This window comes from Telmatherina bonti, assembly GCF_933228915.1.
Source record: "Telmatherina bonti genome assembly, chromosome: 24".
In the NCBI taxonomy this organism is placed as follows: Eukaryota; Metazoa; Chordata; class Actinopteri; order Atheriniformes; family Telmatherinidae; genus Telmatherina; species Telmatherina bonti.
The window spans coordinates 27,723,424-27,747,175 of record NC_136633.1 but is presented as its reverse complement, the minus strand read 5'-3'; the positions used below and the strand labels follow the sequence as shown (position 1 = coordinate 27,747,175).

General features: G+C 43.6%; 1 protein-coding gene across 1 annotated transcript in view; it reads left to right on the top strand.

Annotated features, from left to right (window-relative positions):
* Positions 1 to 23,752, top strand: part of LOC306773714 (ATP-binding cassette sub-family C member 4-like) — a 60,011-nt gene that overhangs the window by 12,623 nt on the left and 23,636 nt on the right. Inside the window, exon 8 of the mRNA XM_079263611.1 lies at positions 19,316 to 19,565. Coding sequence (XP_079119737.1) covers positions 19,316 to 19,565 — 250 coding nt within the window. The remainder of the gene's footprint in view (positions 1 to 19,315; positions 19,566 to 23,752) is intronic.

The window sequence follows — 23,752 nt, the reverse complement described above, 5'->3', positions numbered from 1 at the left end:
TTCACCATGGCAACTGCTGACGAAAAATGTGCCAGCTATCTGTACCAATGAGTTACAATACAAGGGTAATAGATGAAGAGGAATTGATATGGTGACATATACACACATTTATCTACATATACATATTCACATGTATGTATACCGACATACATTCACATGTAAAGATACATGCACATGTGCACATTCATACAAGTAACTCCAGCTCTAAGTCTTTCCCAGAAACAATGGGCTAAAATCTCTGAAGGACTGTCTGCATATCCGTCTTCTAAAGGCTGAAAGAGAGACATCCTGCTGCATTCGTAGCTGTGGGTTGCTGTTTTCCACTTCGTTTTCAGGCTCTGATTCAGGTTCCAACATGTAGGGCCGGATGCTATGTGTTGACATTGTATTTTGTTTTTTTATTGAGTTCATATGAGCCTAATCCTTCTGTTTATGAGATGTTACAATGACGGCGAAAGCAGGTGCGGTGCGCGCTCCCGATGTAGTGCAGTGGTGGGAGGCGGGGCTTAATGCGGAAGAGTCTCAATCCACTCGTTTTGCCCACAGGCTGATCTGACAGCCTACAGAGAGGGTCGGTCTGAAGTAAATAAAGCCATTTGTGACAATAACTCGATCAATCCCAGCCCTTCTGGGCTCAGAAATAAAAATAAATTAGCCTGAAATGCACATAATAGTTCCACTTTAAATGCTGGACAAGACAAAAAGAAAAAAAAATTCACTCCCCCCACAGTTGTCATGAAGGTAAACCTGACCTATTAAACCTAAAATGGATTTTTGTACCAGGCTGTAAACATGTTTATTTCTGCTGTAAACATGTTTATTCCTGCTGTAAACATGTTTATTTCTGCTGTAAACATGTTTATTCCTACTGTAAACATGTTTATTTCTGCTGTAAACGTGTTTATTCCTGCTGTAAACATGTTTATTTCTGCTGTAAACGTGTTTATTCCTGCTGTAAACATGTTTATTTCTGCTGTAAACGTGTTTATTCCTGCTGTAAACATGTTTATTCCTGCTGTAAACATGTTTATTTCTGCTGTAAACATGTTTATTTCTGCTGTAAACATGTTTATTCCTGCTGTAAACATGTTTATTTCTGCTGTAAACGTGTTTATTCCTGCTGTAAACATGTTTATTTCTGCTGTAAACATGTTTATTTCTGCTGTGAAGTTGGTCTTTTTAACATGGGAGTCTATGGGGATTTCCTCTGTTTTGCAGCCCCTAGTGGATGAAGGGGGAACTGCAGTTTTATGCACTTCCTCATCACCTTCACTTTTATCCGTTGGAGGTTGCCGCTTTTAGCTAACACGTTTGAGGTTAGCTTTGCTATATTCTCTTCACATCTAACATTAAATGTACTGAAAGCTACGACTTAGACGCTGGCTATGTTTACATGGGAGTTTTAGTTCAGAATAAAAGTAAATCTGCTTTAAACTAATGAAAAATGACAATTCAGAATTAAGCTTAATTTCAAAATAAGTGACTGGTTTATTTGCATTTTAAATCCGAACTGATTAGTTCCTCTGTCATGTAAACCTTCGTTCCGCTCTAAGTTAATTCCGATTGCTCTGCACATGCTCCTTTGCTCAAGTTGAGCAAAATGGCTTCACAATTAGAATCAAAATAGCTTAAAAACTGGTATTTAAGATGTAGTTTTCCACGTTATGCCTGAAAAGACGAGGAGCAGGAAGGGAACTTGGTTTACCTTCAGTAGATGTAGGTACGACACATCCGTCCTCTGTCCAATCAGAACGCTTCCCAACCCGCTGATATAAAGCAGAATGAACTAAGGGCGTTCTTCCACGTAAACCTCTTTTTGGAATGATTAGCTCCATGTAAACTCATTGGAGAATACTGTTTATTTGGTTTTATTTAGTTCCAAATTATTAATTTAGAATTAGAAAACATCATGTACCCGTACCGTAGGATATACTAGCTTTACCTGGTTTAACTGGTTATTTGCGTTGGTAAATTGATGCCACCTTGTGTAGGTACTAATGCATAAATAGCAGGTGCAGGCTACCGTGATGATTTTCACTTAAATCATCCATTTTCTTACAATTAAACAACTTTTGAAAGTCGCCCATCCTTGGACAGACAATGCTTGAAGTTTTAGCTGCTGCAAAGCCATCGTGTAACTGCGTTAGCAAAATAATTTTTCAGGCTTGTTTATTTGTTTTACAAATAAGTTAAATAACACAACCTTTCCAACTATTACTGTTGTCTTGTTTCCTGTCAATCCAGTGTGTGAGAAGGGGGGCACAATTCTCTAATCGGATTTAAGTTTGGTAAGGTAGGAGCCATCTTTGAGCTTTATCTGGCAACGCGAGCGGAGTCGCTGAAAGCATGTGATACGTCCTTATCCTACATGAAGGTCAATGTTTTACAAAGTGCAGTTGACATCTTGCTTTTGCTCATTTTTACCTTTTCCTTTTCAGTCATTTACAAACATTTTCCAAGATTTGGTGATGAAACTACATAATTATTCACAGCTCAGTGTAACATTAGTATCACGTTAATTTATTTTTATGTTAATTTATAATAAAATTACAAAAGCGTGCGTTGTAGTCGTCCAATCTGGAGGTAATGACAGCATGAATATGACGTCAAAGATCTTTCAGAGGGCTATAAATCTGCTTTAAATGTTTCCTATTGAAGCTATGTTCTTTTCCAAGTGTTTCTAAAATCACCTCCAACATTTCTAGCATTTGGAGAGCGAGATGGTCGAGTGTGTCGGTGAAATGACTCAAAGAGGAATTATTACCAAATACAGTAACTTTAGTTTTCATGTAGAGCCATAAAATTCTGTCAACCAGACTTCCACATCTTACAGACAGCAGGACGGACACTTTCAGTTTAAAGAAGTAAAGTTAGATGTCATCTGCATAACAGTTAACTTTTTTTGTACTATTTGTACTTAAAATAATCCGACAGATGTCTGCGTTGACTTTTTACGTTGCGTAATGCCAACGGTCTGCGTACGTTCAGAGAGAAATGGTGAATTGATGCTTTGCTCTTAACGTTGGTTGACGTTCTCAACGGAGGAGTGATCCTGCTAGAGAGGCTCAAACATTTTTCATGTCTTTGTTTTTGAGAGAAAACGTCAACATTCGCTTCTGGTTGTCATGACGTGCAAAGGTAATTAGTCTGAAGATTGCTAGGTAATCATTTAGCTTTGCAAGTTTTTCATGGTGTCTTACCATCTTGATTGTGTTAGATTAAGCAGACACTGACCGGCCTGCACGTTTACATGATCTTTTGTGTGTCCAGTGCAGTTCTGCCTACGAACCATAAAGACCACGGTGCGTCCTGCATAACACTGTGTTCAACAGCAGATGGACAAGAGTGAAGGTTTAATAACGGTAAAATGCTGTGGCCAGCAGCTTCCAGAAAAGGCTGAAAAGAGAGAAGATTTAATTTCATAAATCTGATAAAACTTGATGGGCTCAAACCAGTGAAAGAGACTGATCTATAAAAAGCATTGTTAGTTGTTTGGACCACATACAAAGACACCTGACAACAATCAAATCCAATCATCATTCTGGTTTATGCAATTTTGAGTTTAAAATGTACAAAATTTCGCCAACGTTGACTTCATCGTCCAATCCAGTTTATTTATAGAGCGCTGTAAACACAACAATGTTGTCAACAGTAAAAGGACATATCATTGAAAAACATAAATATCTATATTTACAAAAATATCAAGAAATTATAAAATCAAAAAAATCAACTGAATGATGTTGAAAGGCAAAGAAAAGAGGCCGGCTTAAGGAGTTTTAAACCTGAAACCTGTGCTGGCAGACGTTGAAACGACATGGCAGTGGCGGTGAATCATTTCTAGGCGTATCGTTATGCAACACAAACATGCCTGGAAATGATTCACCGTTGCAACACAACTCATCACACTGCCGTCCTTATCAGCACCTCAACCCAACCCTTACAGGAGTTTATCATTCTTACTTTCTGTAATTTATGTGCTCTAACTGACCAGATTTTATCGCTTATCTCTGTAGTTATAGCTCAGCAACAAATGAATAAGATCGTAAGCAAAAGCTTCACGAGTTGAAGTTGCTTTTGCTCCTTTTGTGTTTGTTTATAACAAATTTTTAGCTGAACATATGTATACATTTAGCTTAAATGAATTTTCTTTATGAAAGCTTCCTCATGCTTCCTCATCACTTTACATGCGATGCTATGAGAGGAATCCTGTCCGCTCTGGTTAGTCTGCTTCAATGGCTGCTCACTCTTCTGCATCAGCTCTTCTCAAATTTGGTGTTGAAGGACTCTGAAAACACAATCAGTGTGTGTCTCAATACCTTTGTGCACTGGAATGTAGTGCGTAGTACGCACTTTTTTCTGTAGTGCGCACTACGGTGGGTAAGTGTTGTCCCAAATGGAACACTGGACGTAGAGCACTAACCGGTAGTGACGAACTCGCATTTGACCACAACTCTACGGCCGCCGGAAGTAAAACAAAGCGCTAAATTACGAGAATGAATTTGCTACTCGTCATGAAACCACGTCGCATCCAAAGGCGACGCAGGATCCTCCTCGATTGGCTGAACATGAGTTGGTACGTATGTTTATTTGTTTATTTTAACATGTATGACCCGCCTGCATGTGTGCCCGGAGTGCGTGGCTGTTAACCTAACCATTTCAGGAACAGTTTAACCTAACCCGTTTCAGGAACAGTTTAACCTAACCGTTTCAGGAACAGCTTAACCTAACCGTTACAGGAACAGTTTAACCTAACCATTTCAGGAACAGCTTAACCTAACCGTTTCAGGAACAGTTTAACCTAACCGTTTCAGCAACAGTTTAACCTAACCCGTTTCAGCAACAGTTTAACCTAACCGTTTCAGGAACAGCTTAACCTAACCGTTACAGGAACAGTTTAACCTAACCGTTTCAGGAACAGTTTAACCTAACCGTTTCAGGAGCAGTTTAACCTAACCATTTCAGGAACAGTTTAACCTAACCGTTACAGGAACAGTTTAACCTAACCGTTTCAGGAACAGTTTAACCTAACCGTTTCAGGAACAGTTTAACCTAACCGTTTCAGGAGCAGTTTAACCTAACCGTTACAGGAACAGTTTAACCTAACCGTTTCAGGAACAGTTTAACCTAACCGTTTCAGGAGCAGTTTAACCTAACCGTTTCAGGAACAGTTTAACCTAACCCGTTTCAGGAGCAGTTTAACCTAACCGTTTCAGGAACAGTTTAACCTAACCGTTTCAGGAACAGTTTAACCTAACCCGTTTCAGGAACAGTTTAACCTAACCGTTTCAGGAGCAGTTTAACCTAACCGTTACAGGAACAGTTTAACCTAACCGTTTCAGGAACAGTTTAACCTAACCGTTTCAGGAGCAGTTTAACCTAACCGTTTCAGGAACAGTTTAACCTAACCCGTTTCAGGAGCAGTTTAACCTAACCGTTTCAGGAGCAGTTTAACCTAACCGTTTCAGGAACAGTTTAACCTAACCCGTTTCAGGAGCAGTTTAACCTAACCGTTTCAGGAACAGTTTAACCTAACCGTTACAGGAACAGTTTAACCTAACCGTTTCGGGAACAGTTTAACCTAACCGTTTCAGGAACAGCTTAACCTAACCGTTTCAGGAACAGTTTAACCTAACCCGTTTCAGCAACAGTTTAACCTAACCCGTTTCAGCAGCAGTTTAACCTAACCGTTTCAGGAGCAGTTTAACCTAACCGTTACAGGAACAGTTTAACCTAACCCGTTTCAGGAACAGTTTAACCTAACCGTTTCAGGAACAGTTTAACCTAACCCGCTTCAGCAACAGTTTAACCTAACCCTTTTCAGGAACAGTTTAACCTAACCCTTTTCAGGAACAGTTTAAGCTAACCCTTTCAGGAACAGTTTAACCTAACCGTTACAGGAACAGTTTAACGTAACCCGTTTCAGGAACAGTTTAACCTAACCGTTTCAGGAACAGTTTAACCTAACCCTTTTCAGGAACAGTTTAACCTAACCGTTTCAGGAGCAGTTTAACCTAACCGTTTCAGGAACAGTTTAACCTAACCGTTACAGGAACAGTTTAACCTAACCGTTTCAGGAACAGTTTAACCTAACCGTTTCAGGAACAGCTTAACCTAACCCGTTTCAGGAACAGTTTAACCTAACCGTTTCAGGAACAGTTTAACCTAACCGTTTCAGGAACAGTTTAACCTAACCGTTTCAGGAACAGTTTAACCTAACCCTTTTCAGGAACAGTTTAACCTAACCCTTTTCAGGAACAGTTTAACCTAACTGTTTCAGGAACAGCTTAACCTAACCCTTTTCAGGAATAGTTTAACCTAACCCTTTTCAGGAATAGTTTAACCTAACCCTTTTCAGGAACAGTTTAAGCTGACCCTTTCAGGAACAGTTTAACCTAACCGTTACAGGAACAGTTTAACGTAACCCGTTACAGGAACAGTTTAACGTAACCCTTTTCAGGAACAGTTTAACCTAACCCTTTTCAGGAACAGTTTAACCTAACCCTTTTCAGGAACAGTTTAACCTAACCGTTTCAGGAGCAGTTTAACCTAACCGTTTCAGGAGCAGTTTAACCTAACCGTTTCAGCAACAGTTTAACCTAACCGTTTCAGGAACAGTTTAACCTAACCGTTTCAGGAACAGTTTAACCTAACCCTTTTCAGGAACAGTTTAACCTAACCGTTACAGGAGCAGTTTAACCTAACCGTTTCAGGAGCAGTTTAACCTAACCGTTTCAGGAACAGTTTAACCTAACCCTTTTCAGGAACAGTTTAACCTAACCGTTTCAGGAGCAGTTTAACCTAACCGTTTCAGGAACAGTTTAACCTAACCGTTTCAGGAACAGTTTAACCTAACCGTTACAGGAACAGTTTAACCTAACCCTTTTCAGGAACAGTTTAACCTAACCGTTTCAGGAACAGCTTAACCTAACCGTTTCAGGAACAGTTTAACCTAACCGTTACAGGAACAGTTTAACCTAACCCGTTTCAGGAACAGTTTAACCTAACCCTTTCAGGAACAGTTTAACCTAACCGTTACAGGAACAGTTTAACCTAACCGTTTCAGGAACAGCTTAACCTAACCGTGTCAGGAACAGTTTAACCTAACCCTTTTCAGGAACAGTTTAACCTAACCGTTTCAGGAACAGCTTAACCTAACCGTTTCAGGAACAGTTTAACCTAACCCTTTTCAGGAACAGTTTAACCTAACCCTTTCAGGAACAGTTTAACCTAACCGTTACAGGAACAGTTTAACCTAACCCGTTTCAGGAACAGTTTAACCTAACCCTTTCAGGAGCAGTTTAACCTAACCGTTACAGGAACAGTTTAACCTAACCGTTTCAGGAACAGCTTAACCTAACCGTTTCAGGAACAGTTTAACCTAACCCTCTTCAGGAACAGTTTAACCTAACCCGTTTCAGGAACAGTTTAACCTAACCGTTTCAGGAGCAGTTTAACCTAACCGTTACAGGAACAGTTTAACCTAACCCGTTTCAGGAACAGTTTAACCTAACCGTTTCAGGAACAGTTTAACCTAACCCTTTTCAGGAACAGTTTAACCTAACCCGTTTCAGGAACAGTTTAACCTAACCGTTTCAGGAGCAGTTTAACCTAACCGTTTCAGGAACAGTTTAACCTAACCGTTTCAGCAACAGTTTAACCTAACCCTTTTCAGGAGCAGTTTAACCTAACCGTTTCAGGAACAGTTTAACCTAACCGTTACAGGAACAGTTTAACCTGACCCTTTTCAGGAATAGTTTAACCTAACCGTTTCAGGAACAGTTTAACCTAACCGTTTCAGGAACAGTTTAACCTAACCGTTTCAGGAACAGTTTAACCTAACCGTTTCAGGAACAGCTTAACCTAACTCTTTCAGGAACAGTTTAATCTAACCGTTACAGGAACAGTTTAACCTAACCGTTACAGAAACAGTTTAACCTAACCCGTTTCAGGAACAGTTTAACCTAACCGTTTCAGGAACAGTTTAACCTAACCCTTTTCAGGAACAGCTTAACCTAACTCTTTCAGGAACAGTTTAATCTAACCGTTACAGGAACAGCTTAACCTAACTCTTTCAGGAACAGTTTAACCTAACCGTTACAGGAACAGTTTAACCTAACCGTTTCAGGAGCAGTTTAACCTAACCGTTTCAGGAGCAGTTTAACCTAACCCTTTTCAGGAACAGTTTAACCTAACCGTTTCAGGAACAGTTTAACTTAACCGTTTTTAGGAATAGTTCGTTCCAAAAAATTCTTTGTAAGAAATTGTAATAAATAAATGAACAAATCCAGCAAACATAACTTTATCTATCATATCATTATCTATCAAAGCCTACACGATAGTGATCTAGCTCAGTTAACAGTACAAAGCAACATTAGACTAATAAAGTTTAAATCAAAACACTAATAAAACAGCTTTTAAATATGCAAAGATATTTTCACTGGAAAAAATGTCCTTTACATGAAACACATATGTTTTAACTGGTGTTTACTCTGATGCTGTGCACATCTGGCAACAGGAAACGGATTATAAATGATAATGTAGGGAATGTAATGCTGTAAAGAAGATGCTCTGACACAGAGATGCAGCAAAGTTGTTACAGAAACATTTTATTGAATCCTTTATTGAATCTCCTCCTGCTTGTAGCAGTCCATCTTCCTCATGACGCTCCTCAGGCAGCCTGTCTGAATCCACCTGCAAGCTCGCTTCACCTGCTGCCTGTCAGAAGCCAGGTGTGTGTGGAGAGGTCTTTCAGGATCCTAGAGACCAGGTGGAGGTCCGTCTTTCAGGATCCTAGAGACCAGGTGGAGGTCCGTCTTTCAGGATCCTAGAGACCAGGTGGAGGTCCGTCTTTCAGGATCCTAGAGACCAGGTGGAGGTCCGTCTTTCAGGACCCTAGAGACCAGGTGGAGGTCCGTCTTTCAGGGTCCTAGAGACCAGGTGGAGGTCCATCTTTCAGGACCCTAGAGACCAGGTGGAGGTCCGTCTTTCAGGACCCTAGAGACCAGGTGGAGGTCCGTCTTTCAGGACCCTAGAGACCAGGTGGAGGTCCGTCTTTCAGGACCCTAGAGACCAGGTGGAGGTCCGTCTTTCAGGACCCTAGAGACCAGGTGGAGGTCCGTCTTTCAGGATCCTAGAGACCAGGTGGAGGTCCGTCTTTCAGGGTCCTAGAGACCAGGTGGAGGTCCATCTTTCAGGACCCTAGAGACCAGGTGGAGGTCCGTCTTTCAGGACCCTAGAGACCAGGTGGAGGTCCGTCTTTCAGGACCCTAGAGACCAGGTGGAGGTCCGTCTTTCAGGATCCTAGAGACCAGGTGGAGGTCCGTCTTTCAGGATCCTAGAGACCAGGTGGAGGTCCGTCTTTCAGGGTCCTAGAGACCAGGTGGAGGTCCATCTTTCAGGATCCTAGAGACCAGGTGGAGGTCCGTCTTTCAGGATCCTAGAGACCAGGTGGAGGTCCGTCTTTCAGGATCCTAGAGACCAGGTGGAGGTCCGTCTTTCAGGATCCTAGAGACCAGGTGGAGGTCCGTCTTTCAGGACCCTAGAGACCAGGTGGAGGTCCGTCTTTCAGGATCCTAGAGACCAGGTGGAGGTCCGTCTTTCAGGATCCCAGAGACCAGGTGGAGGTCCGTCTTTCAGGACCCTAGAGACCAGGTGGAGGTCCGTCTTTCAGGATCCTAAAGACCAGGTGGAGGTCCGTCTTTCAGGATCCTAGAGACCAGGTGGAGGTCCGTCTTTCAGGACCCTAGAGACCAGGTGGAGGTCCGTCTTTCAGGACCCTAGAGACCAGGTGGAGGTCCGTCTTTCAGGATCCCAGAGACCAGGTGGAGGTCCGTCTATCAGGATCCTAGAGACCAGGTGGAGGTCCGTCTTTCAGGATCCTAGAGACCAGGTGGAGGTCCGTCTTTCAGGATCCTAGAGACCAGGTGGAGGTCCGTCTTCTTGAAGGCTCTGGAAGGAGGTGAAGTACGTCCACCGTCCCCTACAACATCTGCATGAGCATGCGGTGACCTTCTGGAGCCAGATGATGATGATGATGAAGATGTCAGGAGGGCAGCTGGGAAACAACCAGCAGGACCAGCAGCAGCATCTCCAGGAACCGTCTGTGAGGCTGATGACAGGCAGAAGATGCCAATGATGTGTTGTATTTACATCTAAACAATAAATAATTTGGCCAATCGGAAACAAATTCTGTGTCTCTATATAATGAAGATGTACAATGAAATTTTCTTCACATTTTTCAAATATAATTAAATACTTTGTCATGATTAATTTAAAACCATAAACAAAACAAAACACACTGAACATTCAGCAATTATTACATGACACCAACTACAACGCAAACTACACACACACACATACATATATATATATATATATATATATATATATATATATATATATTTATATATATATATACTGTATATAGACTGCTGCCCCTGTGACACGACCCCAGATAAGCAGTAGAAGATGGTTGGATGGATGATATCAGTCAAACACATTTAAAAGTTTACTGTGTTCTTGTTATTTACAACCAGCTTTCATGAATTTGGAATGGAGGAGGGGATGCTAGCAGGGAAGGAGTGGCATGAAGGATGAGATGTTAGCGGGGAAGGGGTAGCATGGAGGAGGGCATGCTAGCAGGGGAGGGGTAGCATGGAGGAGGGGATGCTAGCAGGGAAGGAGTGGCATGAAGGATGAGATGTTAGCGGGGGAGGGGTAGCATGGAGGAGGGCATGCTAGCAGGGGAGGGGTAGCATGGAGGAGGGGATGCTAGCAGGGGACGGGTATCATGGAGGAGGGGATGCTAGCAGGGGAGGGGTAGCATGGAGGAAGGGATGCTAGCAGGGGAGGGGTAGCATGGAAGAGGGGATGCTAGCAGGGGAGGGGTATCATGGATTAGGGGATGCTAGCAGGGGAGGGGTAGCGTGGAGGAGGAGATGCTAGCAGGGGAGGAGTGGCATGAAGGATGAGGTGCTAGCAGGGGAGGTGTAGCATGGAGGATGAGTTGCTAGCAGGAGAGGGATAGCATGGAGGATGAGATGCTAGCAGGGGAGGGATAGCATGGAGGATGAGATACTAGCAGGGGAGGGGTAGCATGGAGGAGTGGATGCTAGCAGGGGAGGGATAGCATGGAGGATGAGATGCTAGCAGGGGAGGGATAGCATGGAGGATGAGATACTAGCAGGGGAGGGGTAGCATGGAGGAGGGGATGCTAGCAGGGGAGGAGTGGCATGAAGGATGAGGTGCTAGCAGGGGAGGTGTAGCATGGAGGATGAGATGCTAGCAGGGGAGGGATAGCATGGAGGATGAGATGCTAGCAGGGGAGGGGTAGCATGGAGGATGAGATACTAGCAGGGGAGTTGTAGCATGGAGGAGTGGATGCTAGCAGGGGAGGTGTAGCATGAAGGATGAAATGCTAGCAGGGGAGGGATAGCATGGAGGATGAGATGCTAGCAGAGGAGGGGTAGCATGGAGGATGAGATACTAGCAGGGAAGGGGTAGCATGGAGGAGGGGATGCTAGCAGGGGAGGTGTAGCATGAAGGATGAAATGCTAGCAGGGGAGGGGTAGCATGGAGGATGAGATGCTAGAAGGAGGGGTAGCATGGAGGAGGGGATGCTCGCAGGGGAGGTGTAACATGGAGGATGAGATGCTAGCAGGGGAGGGGTAGCATGGAGGATGAGATGCTAGCAGGGGAGGTGTAGCGTGGAGGATAAGATGCTAGCAGGAGAGGTGTAGCATGAAGGATGGGACGCCAGGACATCGGCTAGACAGAACGTACCTGGCAACATAAACTGCATTTTATTTTCAGTCCACGAGAAAAGTTGCAGCGTAAAATGGTTTGTTAGTGCAGAGTTTTTGTGATTTTGCTCATGCTCGTAAAGAGAAGACTGTACCTTCCTTTTTTTCCCCCTGGAAGACGCTTTTTAAGTTTAATTCAATGCAGCCCTCCTGACGTGTTTTTGGTGACAACTGTTGGATAATAAATAACAGCTGTTGTGTAACAGTGTAAACATACTGAAGACATCTTCAGTAACTCATTTACTCATTTTGCCTTGAAAACCGATGACTGGAAATAAGTCATCATACCTGAGGCACTGGCAGTTTATTTATAATGAAATCACTGATCTTGCTTAACATTTAAAGAAAATTTTATTTGTGGTTTTCAGAATGTTGGTACAGATTAGAAAAAATGGTTCCTCCTGACCTGGAAACAATGCCAAGCATGCTGATTTTTCCTCAACGTTCATTCAGTTCGACTAATCCCATAGACTCTGTCAGGCTCTGCCTCGGGAAATTTGGTGTTTGCTCTTGGAAAATAACAGAGCTTTTCCAGAGACGGGGACATACTTCACATAGCTGAACATTTCCCAGAAAGCAGAAGCCTCAACATAAACTCCTCAAACACAGTAGATCTAATCAATTTTTACTCACCCTGTTTCATGAAACTGGTCTTTTGCTCTGTAGTTTCGGTATGTTTTAGATTCCAGTGTTCCTGTCAGTGATTCTACCAATTTGGCACAACTTTCCTTTGGAAGTTTAACACTAAACATTCAACTCAGCTGTTTGATCTGCCTTTCTGTTTTTTTGCTTATTTTTTAATGTAAAATTTAATCTAGAATGTTATCCGTTTAATCCCCATTAATATGCAGATGTTTTAGTTTCAACGGTCAGATTCTGAGGCTAAAATGATGTAAAATGACTGAATGAATAGGTAAAGCAGCATAAAGAGCAACCAGAAGTTTGTAGAAATAACACATAGATCAGCAGTGACCAAGCCTTTTCTCATCTGCACGTGGTTCTCTCACATCTGAAACACACACAACACACACTTTATGACTTTATCCTGTTCCACCTCATCACCATGAGAATCTCCCGTTCCACCTCATCATGAGAATCTCCCGTTCCACCTCATCATGAGAATCTCCCGTTCCACCACACCATGAGAATCTCCCGTTCCACCTCATCACCATGAGAATCTCCCGTTCCACCTCATCACCATGAGAATCTCCCGTTCCACCTCATCATGATGAGAATCTCCCGTTCCACCTCATCATGATGAGAATCTCCCGTTCCACCTCATCACCATGAGAATCTCCCATTCCACCTCATCACCATGAGAATCTCCTGTTCCACCTCATCACCATGAGAATCTCCCGTTCCACCTCATCATGATGAGAATCTCCCGTTCCTCCTCATCACCATGAGAATCTCCTGTTCCACCTCATCACCATGAGAATCTCCCGTTCCACCTCATCACCATGAGAATCTCCCGTTCCACCTCATCACCATGAGAATCTCCCGTTCCACCTCATCACCATGAGAATCTCCCGTTCCACCTCATCACCATGAGAATCTCCTGTTCCACCTCATCACCATGAGAATCTCCCGTTCCACCTCATCATGATGAGAATCTCCCGTTCCTCCTCATCACCATGAGAATCTCCTGTTCCACCTCATCACCATGAGAATCTCCCGTTCCACCTCATCACCATGAGAATCTCCCGTTCCACCTCATCACCATGAGAATCTCCCGTTCCACCTCATCATCATGAGAATCTCCCATTCCACCTCATCACCATGAGAATCTCCTGTTCCACCTCATCACCATGAGAATCTCCCGTTCCACCTCATCATGATGAGAATCTCCCGTTCCTCCTCATCACCATGAGAATCTCCTGTTCCACCTCATCACCATGAGAATCTCCCGTTCCACCTCATCATGATGAGAATCTCCCATTCCACCTCATGATTAGAATCTCCCGTTCCACCTCATCACCATGAGAATCTCCCGTTCCACCTCATCATGAGAATCTCCCGTTCCACCACACCATGAGAATCTCCCGTTCCACCTCATCACCATGAGAATCTCCCGTTCCACCTCATCACCATGAGAATCTCCCGTTCCACCTCATCACCATGAGAATCTCCCGTTCCACCTCATCATGATGAGAATCTCCCGTTCCACCTCATCACCATGAGAATCTCCCGTTCCACCTCATCACCATGAGAATATCCTGTTCCACCTCATCACCATGAGAATCTCCCGTTCCACCTCATCATGATGAGAATCTCCCGTTCCTCCTCATCACCATGAGAATCTCCTGTTCCACCTCATCACCATGAGAATCTCCCGTTCCACCTCATCACCATGAGAATCTCCCGTTCCACCTCATCATCATGAGAATCTCCCGTTCCACCTCATCACCATGAGAATCTCCCGTTCCACCTCATCACCATGAGAATCTCCCGTTCCACCTCATCATGATGAGAATCTCCCGTTCCTCCTCATCACCATGAGAATCTCCTGTTCCACCTCATCACCATGAGAATCTCCCGTTCCACCTCATCATGATGAGAATCTCCCGTTCCACCTCATGATTAGAATCTCCCGTTCCACCTCATCACCATGAGAATCTCCCGTTCCACCTCATCATGAGAATCTCCCGTTCCACCACACCATGAGAATCTCCCGTTCCACCTCATCATGATGAGAATCTCCCGTTCCACCTCATCACCATGAGAATCTCCCGTTCCACCTCATCACCATGAGAATCTCCCGTTCCACCTCATCATGATGAGAATCTCCCGTTCCACCTCATCATGATGAGAATCTCCCGTTCCACCTCATCACCATGAGAATCTCCCTTTCCACCTCATCATGATGAGAATCTCCCGTTCCACCTCATCACCATGAGAATCTCCCGTTCCACCTCATCACCATGAGAATCTCCCGTTCCACCTCATCATGATGAGAATCTCCCGTTCCACCTCATCATGATGAGAATCTCCCGTTCCACCTCATCACCATGAGAATCTCCCGTTCCACCTCATGATTAGAATCTCCCGTTCCACCTCATCACCATGAGAATCTCCCGTTCCACCTCATCATGAGAATCTCCCGTTCCACCACACCATGAGAATCTCCCGTTCCACCTCATCATGATGAGAATCTCCCGTTCCACCTCATCACCATGAGAATCTCCCGTTCCACCTCATCACCATGAGAATCTCCCGTTCCACCTCATCACCATGAGAATCTCCTGTTCCACCTCATCACCATGAGAATCTCCCGTTCCACCTCATCATGATGAGAATCTCCCGTTCCACCTCATCACCATGAGAATCTCCCGTTCCACCTCATCACCATGAGAATCTCCCGTTCCACCTCATCACCATGAGAATCTCCCGTTCCACCTCATCACCATGAGAATCTCCCGTTCCACCTCATCACCATGAGAATCTCCCGTTCCACCTCATCACCATGAGAATATCCTGTTCCACCTCATCACCATGAGAATCTCCCGTTCCACCTCATCATGATGAGAATCTCCCGTTCCTCCTCATCACCATGAGAATCTCCTGTTCCACCTCATCACCATGAGAATCTCCCGTTCCACCTCATCACCATGAGAATCTCCCGTTCCACCTCATCATCATGAGAATCTCCCGTTCCACCTCATCACCATGAGAATCTCCCGTTCCACCTCATCACCATGAGAATCTCCCGTTCCACCTCATCATGATGAGAATCTCCCGTTCCTCCTCATCACCATGAGAATCTCCTGTTCCACCTCATCACCATGAGAATCTCCCGTTCCACCTCATCATGATGAGAATCTCCCGTTCCACCTCATGATTAGAATCTCCCGTTCCACCTCATCACCATGAGAATCTCCCGTTCCACCTCATCATGAGAATCTCCCGTTCCACCACACCATGAGAATCTCCCGTTCCACCTCATCATGATGAGAATCTCCCGTTCCACCTCATCACCATGAGAATCTCCCGTTCCACCTCATCATGATGAGAATCTCCCGTTCCACCTCATCATGATGAGAATCTCCCGTTCCACCTCATCACCATGAGAATCTCCCTTTCCACCTCATCATGATGAGAATCTCCCGTTCCACCTCATCACCATGAGAATCTCCCGTTCCACCTCATCACCATGAGAATCTCCCGTTCCACCATATCATGATGAGAATCTCCCGTTCCACCTCATCACCATGAGAATCTCCCGTTCCACCTCATCACCATGAGAATCTCCCGTTCCACCACATCATGATGAGAATCTCCCGTTCCACCTCATCACCATGAGAATCTCCCGTTCCACCTCATCACCATGAGAATCTCCCGTTCCACCTCATCATGATGAGAATCTCCCGTTCCACCTCATCACCATGAGAATCTGCCGTTCCACCTCATCATGATGAGAATCTCCCGTTCCACCTCATCACCATGAGAATCTCCCGTTCCACCTCATCACCATGAGAATCTCCTGTTCCACCTCATCACCATGAGAATCTCCCGTTCCACCTCATCATGATGAGAATCTCCCGTTCCACCTCATCATGATGAGAATCTCCCGTTCCACCTCATCACCATGAGAATCTCCCGTTCCACCTCATCATGATGAGAATCTCCCGTTCCACCTCATCATGATGAGAATCTCCCGTTCCACCTCATCGCCATGAGAATCTCCCATTCCACCTCATCACCATGAGAATCTCCCGTTCCACCTCATCATGATGAGAATCTCCCGTTCCACCTCATCACCATGAGAATCTCCCGTTCCACCACATCATGATGAGAATCTCCCGTTCCACCTCATCACCATGAGAATCTCCCGTTCCACCTCATCACCATGAGAATCTCCCGTTCCACCTCATCATGATGAGAATCTCCCGTTCCACCTCATCACCATGAGAATCTGCCGTTCCACCTCATCATGATGAGAATCTCCCGTTCCACCTCATCACCATGAGAATCTCCCGTTCCACCTCATCACCATGAGAATCTCCCGTTCCACCTCATCACCATGAGAATCTCCCGTTCCACCTCATCATGATGAGAATCTCCCGTTCCACCTCATCATGATGAGAATCTCCCGTTCCACCTCATCACCATGAGAATCTCCCGTTCCACCTCATCATGATGAGAATCTCCCGTTCCACCTCATCGCCATGAGAATCTCCCATTCCACCTCATCACCATGAGAATCTCCCGTTCCACCTCATCATGATGAGAATCTCCCGTTCCACCTCATCACCATGAGAATCTCCCGTTCCACCTCATCACCATGAGAATCTCCTGTTCCACCTCATCACCATGAGAATCTCCCGTTCCACCTCATCATGATGAGAATCTCCCGTTCCTCCTCATCACCATGAGAATCTCCTGTTCCACCTCATCACCATGAGAATCTCCCGTTCCACCTCATCACCATGAGAATCTCCCGTTCCACCTCATCATCATGAGAATCTCCCGTTCCACCTCATCACCATGAGAATCTCCTGTTCCACCTCATCACCATGAGAATCTCCCGTTCCACCTCATCATGATGAGAATCTCCCGTTCCTCCTCATCACCATGAGAATCTCCTGTTCCACCTCATCACCATGAGAATCTCCCGTTCCACCTCATCATGATGAGAATCTCCCGTTCCACCTCATCATGATGAGAATCTCCCGTTCCACCTCATCACCATGAGAAACTCCCGTTCCACCTCATCATGAGAATCTCCCGTTCCACCACACCATGAGAATCTCCCGTTCCACCTCATCATGATGAGAATCTCCCGTTCCACCTCATCACCATGAGAATCTCCCTTTCCACCTCATCACCATGAGAATCTCCCGTTCCACCTCATCATGATGAGAATCTCCCGTTCCACCTCATCATGATGAGAATCTCCCGTTCCACCTCATCACCATGAGAATCTCCCTTTCCACCTCATCATGATGAGAATCTCCCGTTCCACCTCATCACCATGAGAATCTCCCGTTCCACCTCATCACCATGAGAATCTCCCGTTCCACCATATCATGATGAGAATCTCCCGTTCCACCTCATCACCATGAGAATCTCCCGTTCCACCTCATCACCATGAGAATCTCCCGTTCCACCACATCATGATGAGAATCTCCCGTTCCACCTCATCACCATGAGAATCTCCCGTTCCACCTCATCACCATGAGAATCTCCCGTTCCACCTCATCATGATGAGAATCTCCCGTTCCACCTCATCACCATGAGAATCTGCCGTTCCACCTCATCATGATGAGAATCTCCCGTTCCACCTCATCACCACGAGAATCTCCCGTTCCACCTCATCACCATGAGAATCTCCCGTTCCACCGCATCATGATGAGAATCTCCCGTTCCACCTCATCGCCATGAGAATCTCCCATTCCACCTCATCACCATGAGAATCTCCCGTTCCACCTCATCACCATGAGAATCTCCCATTCCACCTCATCATGAGAATCTCCCGTTCCACCTCATCATGATGAGAATCTCCCGTTCCACCACACCATGAGAATCTCCCGTTCCACCTCATCACCATGAGAATATCCCGTTCCACCACATCACCATGAGAATCTTCCCCTCCACCTCATCACCATGAGAATCTCCCGTTCCACCTCATCACCATGAGAATCTCCCGTTCCACCTCATCACCATGAGAATCTTCCCCTCCACCTCATCACCATGAGAATCTCTCGTTCCACCTCATCACCATGAGAATCTCCCGTTCCACCTCATCACCATGAGAATCTCCCGTTCCACCTCATGGTTGGCTGTTCTGGTTGAACCATGTTGGTACGAAGGGGACCAAAGTATTCATCCTGACAGCAGGATGGATCCATGTTGTCATGATGTTTCCAGCAGATTCTGATCCTACCTTGTGAATGTGGAGCTGAACTGGAGACTCATCAAACCAGTTTTTCCATCTTCTATTCTCCAGTTTGAGGTGACCTCCTCCTGTCTTTTACTAATCCTCTCCAAACTGTCTGTCCATTCTCCTCCGACATCAGCAGCTGGATCTTTTCTCTTCTTCAGACCTTCTCTGTAAACTCTGGATACGGTTGCATGTGAAAATCCGAGTAAATACTCAGACCAACAACAGGCCATATTCAGTCAGTTAAATGTATCTTCCTCGTTCTGATGTTCAGTTTGACCTTGGTCTTCATCAGGTCTACATGACTACATGCTGAGTTGCAGCCATGCGATTGGCTGATTAGATATTCATGTGAGAACTAATTGAGCTGGCGGATCTGAGAGTGCAGAAAGGGAAATGTGGGGGTCTTCGGGTTGTACGTAATAGTTGCGTGTAGCTTGTATAGAGCTTTACGGTTGTTGAAATTTTATGGTTAAATTTAGGTTTGTTTTATGATTTATTCCTCAGACAGACTCAGTGATGTGATTCTGGAATACTTTAAAGCAGTGGTCCTCTTTCACCATTGCCTGAAAGATCAAAACGAAAAACATAAAGTCCTCCTTAAATGTTATTATGTTGTTTTTTTTATTTCCAGGAAAGAAATCAGTCAGATATTGAAGAGCTCCTACCTGCGAGGGCTCAACATGGCTTCCTTCTTCGCCAGCAGCAAGATCACCGTCTTCATCACCTTCACCGTCTACGCTGTCCTGGGCAACCCCATCACTGCCAGCAGCGTCTTCGTCACCGTGTCCCTCTACGGTACCATAAAGCTCACAGTCACCCTGTTCTTCCCTCTGGCCATCGAGAAGATGTCTGAGACGGTCGTCAGCATTCACAGGATCAAGGTAAGTCTGGTCTCGGTTTGAAGTTGTTTTTAAAAGCAGAAAATATTTACCAAGTGGATAAAAGAAAAAATGCATGGTCCCTGCAAAGCGGTGGAAAAGTTGAAAAAAGGCCCCCAGACTTGCTGCATGCCACAGGTGGTATTTGTTGTTATTTCAATTGGATTTGGTTCTCTGTCTGGTCAAACGTTTGCACATCAGCGTTGACTCTAAAACATGCAGTTTGGGATCCAGGAACTTGTTAAAGGCCTTGGCGGAGGTTTGCGCTCTCCAAGTGTTTATCTAGATAACTTTTGAATTGCACAATTTTTATACAATACTTTCTTTTCAGAATTAGTACAACTGTATGTCTGAATTGATAAATTAATAAATGTAAAAAAGAAAGAGTCAACTGTAGTCAAGAGAAAGCAGCCACTATTCCCGTATTTTATTCAGCATACGGTTACAATAACTGGCAAAATATTGAAAGCAGATTGTGTGGAATTACATTTCACAAGGTTGAATAATAATTCATTTGACCTTGATAAAAATAGATAAATCCAAATGCCTCAATAAACAATCAAACATGTTAGTATGAAATTCATTTATACATTTATTTATATTGTAGCTACCTTATGTCTTTGTCAAATAGCACTATAAAAATATTTTAGTACAAAAGCACGTCGTTTTAATGTTTTACAGCGATCTGTATCATAACAATATCTCTGCCTTTTGTAACAAACCAAACTGTAAGTCACGTTGTTAACCGTCTAAAAACCACAGTTGTTCTACGTTCTTCTTTCTTGAAGCGGGACATCGGGTACCTGTCAATCAAAAGGACACGCCCCTAAGTATGCAGAATTTGGAGATTAAATTACTTTTAAACGGGCGAGTTACAAAAAAGATTCACTCCCCCCACAGTTGTCATGAAGGTAAACATGACCTATTAAACCTAAAATGGATTTTTGTACCAGGCTGTAAACATGTTTATTTCTGCTGTAAGCATGTTTATTCCTGCTGTAAAGATGTTTATTCCTGCTGTAAACATGTTTATTCCTGCTGTAAACATGTTTATTTCTGCTGTAAACATGTTTATTCCTGCTGTAAACATGTTTATTCCTGCTGTAAACATGTTTATTTCTGCTGTAAACATGTTTACTCCTGCTGTAAACATGTTTATTCCTGCTGTAAACATGTTTATTTCTGCTGTAAACATGTTTATTCCTGCTGTAAACATGTTTATTTCTGCTGAAAACATGTTTATTTCTGCTGTAAACATGTTTATTCCTGCTGTAAACATGTTTATTTCTGCTGTAAACATGTTTATTTCTGCTGTAAACATGTTTATTCCTGCTGTAAACATGTTTATTTCTGCTGTAAACACCTTAATTTCTGCTGTGAAGTTGATCTTTTTAACATGGGAGTCTTTGCATGTGGCAGACCTATCCAAGATGGCGGCACAATGAGACTCGTTTTGGCAGTGTGATACTATGCGGCATCTATGTTTATATGATGTCCATGGGTTGGCTGTGGTAACACAACACTATTTTTTTTTAAAAACAGAAGAAGAAAACCATAAAGCTTTTTGCCATCTCCCCCCAACTCCTTACAGTACTTTTACAGTTTCTGTCTCAACTTCTTCCGTTTACTTTTCTTCTTCTGTGGTTTGTTCCTTTTCCTAGTTGTGTGTCAGCTGTACAACTCAATGCTTCCCCCCCAGAGGTTTCTGCTGGTATTGCTCCATACTGTGCATTCAGTGACTGATAACTAAGCCCCTTTAAAACAACGGTATAAACCATTTTAACCAACACAAGGGACGGATGAAACTGTGTATCCATCTGCGTATCCATCTTCTTCGATGGGCCTTCAGTCTCGTCAAACCATTTTTATTCTCAGAAGAAGATAAACAACATATCAGATGAGCTGAATTTGAAGCTGATGGAAGCAAAACAACAACTAATCAGGTTAGTAAGCAAAAGGTCAGTGGGATGACTAGTTTTTTAAGTCTCTCAGTCGGGGTGTACCAGTCTGATCCCAGTACGATATATAATGGATAGCGATTCAGTATTCGCCGATATCTCAGATTTAGTCACTATTAGATTTGATTTTCAATCCAGTGATTGATATGACATGACATCACTGAACACGGTCGTTTTCTTTCATATCAAATAGACAAAAAGCAACTAGAGTGTCACAGTTTTATAAGGAGCTCAGGAATTTAAATCAATCAATTTAAATAAAATTATTGATCATAACCAAGACAGGCAAGTAATAAATAAAAAAACGTCAATGGAACTCAAAATACAGCGTTTTTTTAAATTAAAAGTGCGTCTGATTCATAGATATTGTATTGACTTTTGAGCGATCATTGACCACATGATCAATAAATGGATGTAGATTGATGTTTTCGTTGTGTTGTTTCAGCAGTTTGAGACAAATAGTCTAAAGGTTGCAGAACCCTTAAGCCTAAAAGTACCTCATGTCTGTTAGAAAAAATAACTTGATCACATTAAATTATTTTAATAAATTTAAGCAGCATTTTTCTTTGATTTTAAGTTCTTCAGGGTTAAACCTCAAACTAAAACAATACATTTTTATAATCAATCCCATTGACATTGCGATATTTTCTAACCCTGTGATAAATATCGTGATATGTTGAAACAGGGAATTTCAGCAGATGACTTGAAAAGCACTGTTCTGCTGCACTCCTGCCTTCTTGGTGACATTAACCTGCTCTGATCTTCCCTCTTTGTCAGTCTTACAAGTATGTTTTTGTCTGTATCTGACAGTCACTTATTTTAATGCGCTAGATCGAGGACAGGAAGTGGACACTCCTTATCTCCCTGCTTCCAGCTCAGCATTCTGGGCTTTTGCAATGTTCAAATGGATGTGCATGTTCGTCTCTGAATTTAGTCCGTTGCGATATTAAAAAATGGTCTTTTTTGACCGGAGGCTTTTGTGTCAGTCCCCCTCTACAATAAACAGACTTCTAGAGTGTTTTATTGCCTCATGCCATTGCCAGCCGGTTGCACATGAAGCAATCTGCAGCCTACTGTCTTTTATTCTCCAGAGCCTGAGGAAATAAGCAGGAAATGAGCTGAGATGAAGTCATATCTTAGTCCTGGAATATTAGAGAAACAAAAACAACTTTCATTCATACAGAACAGCAGGGAACTGGTATAAATCTCCAGGTTGGAACTGGAATTATGTATGAAATGAACAAAGTACAAGCTGATTTAAATATTACAAGAATTGATAGGTGGAGCTGTTTGCTGTGCAGAAAGCCTCCTTGTTAAATTAAGCTCATGCGGATACTGATCACCTGGTGTCTCCAGCCCTGCACAGGCTGAAAATGCTACCAACATGACTTGCATTGGCTCTAGCGTCAAGTCAGGATGATGTAACATCACAAGGAGTGGTTACACAGCAACCCAAGATGACAACTACAAAGACATAGTATGCTATGTTTCACATGACATCGTCTTTCTCATTAAACCCTCCGACCAGCTGCTGACTCTGGAAACTTCTAGATGTTTCTACATCTCCAACTAATTCCACATTTTGGAAAACATGCCAGAAGTTGTATTACTAGGATACAAGGTCTGAGGGGTCGTAAATACGCCTGTAATGGATCAACGGAGAGGACCTGGTAACACATCCACACACAAGAGTCGATGTTTAAACAGAAATATCTAGAAGTAGCAGGATACTTATCTAAACTGGAAGGCAGGAATCAGTGAGCATGGATCAGAGCAGAGGTCATTTTCTAGATAATCACAAGGTGAGGAAGATTTGTTGCGGGCAAGGCAGAGATAATCCTGAGACATGGCTTGAAAACTAAATCATGCTGGACCCAACTCGGCAAAAGCTTGTCGATGATCTGGCAAAGGAGAGAGCGGCGAGTTTACAATCCATTTCTGCTCCTTTACGTACGTCCTTTTCACACATTGTCCTCTATTTCCAGGCATCTTTTACTTTCTATGGTGAAGTCAGTTCGTCCACTAGAGGGCAGTGCTGAGTTCAGAAGTCACTTCTGTGTTCCGACCATTGGACCATATCTGAAAGATGGACGGAGCCTCCGGCAGTGAAAAGTGAAGCCTATGCAGAAGTACATAAACCTGCAGTTCCCCCTTCATCCACTAGGGGCTGCAAAACAGAGCAAATCCCCATAGACTCCCATGTTAAAAAGACCAACTTCACAGCAGAAATAA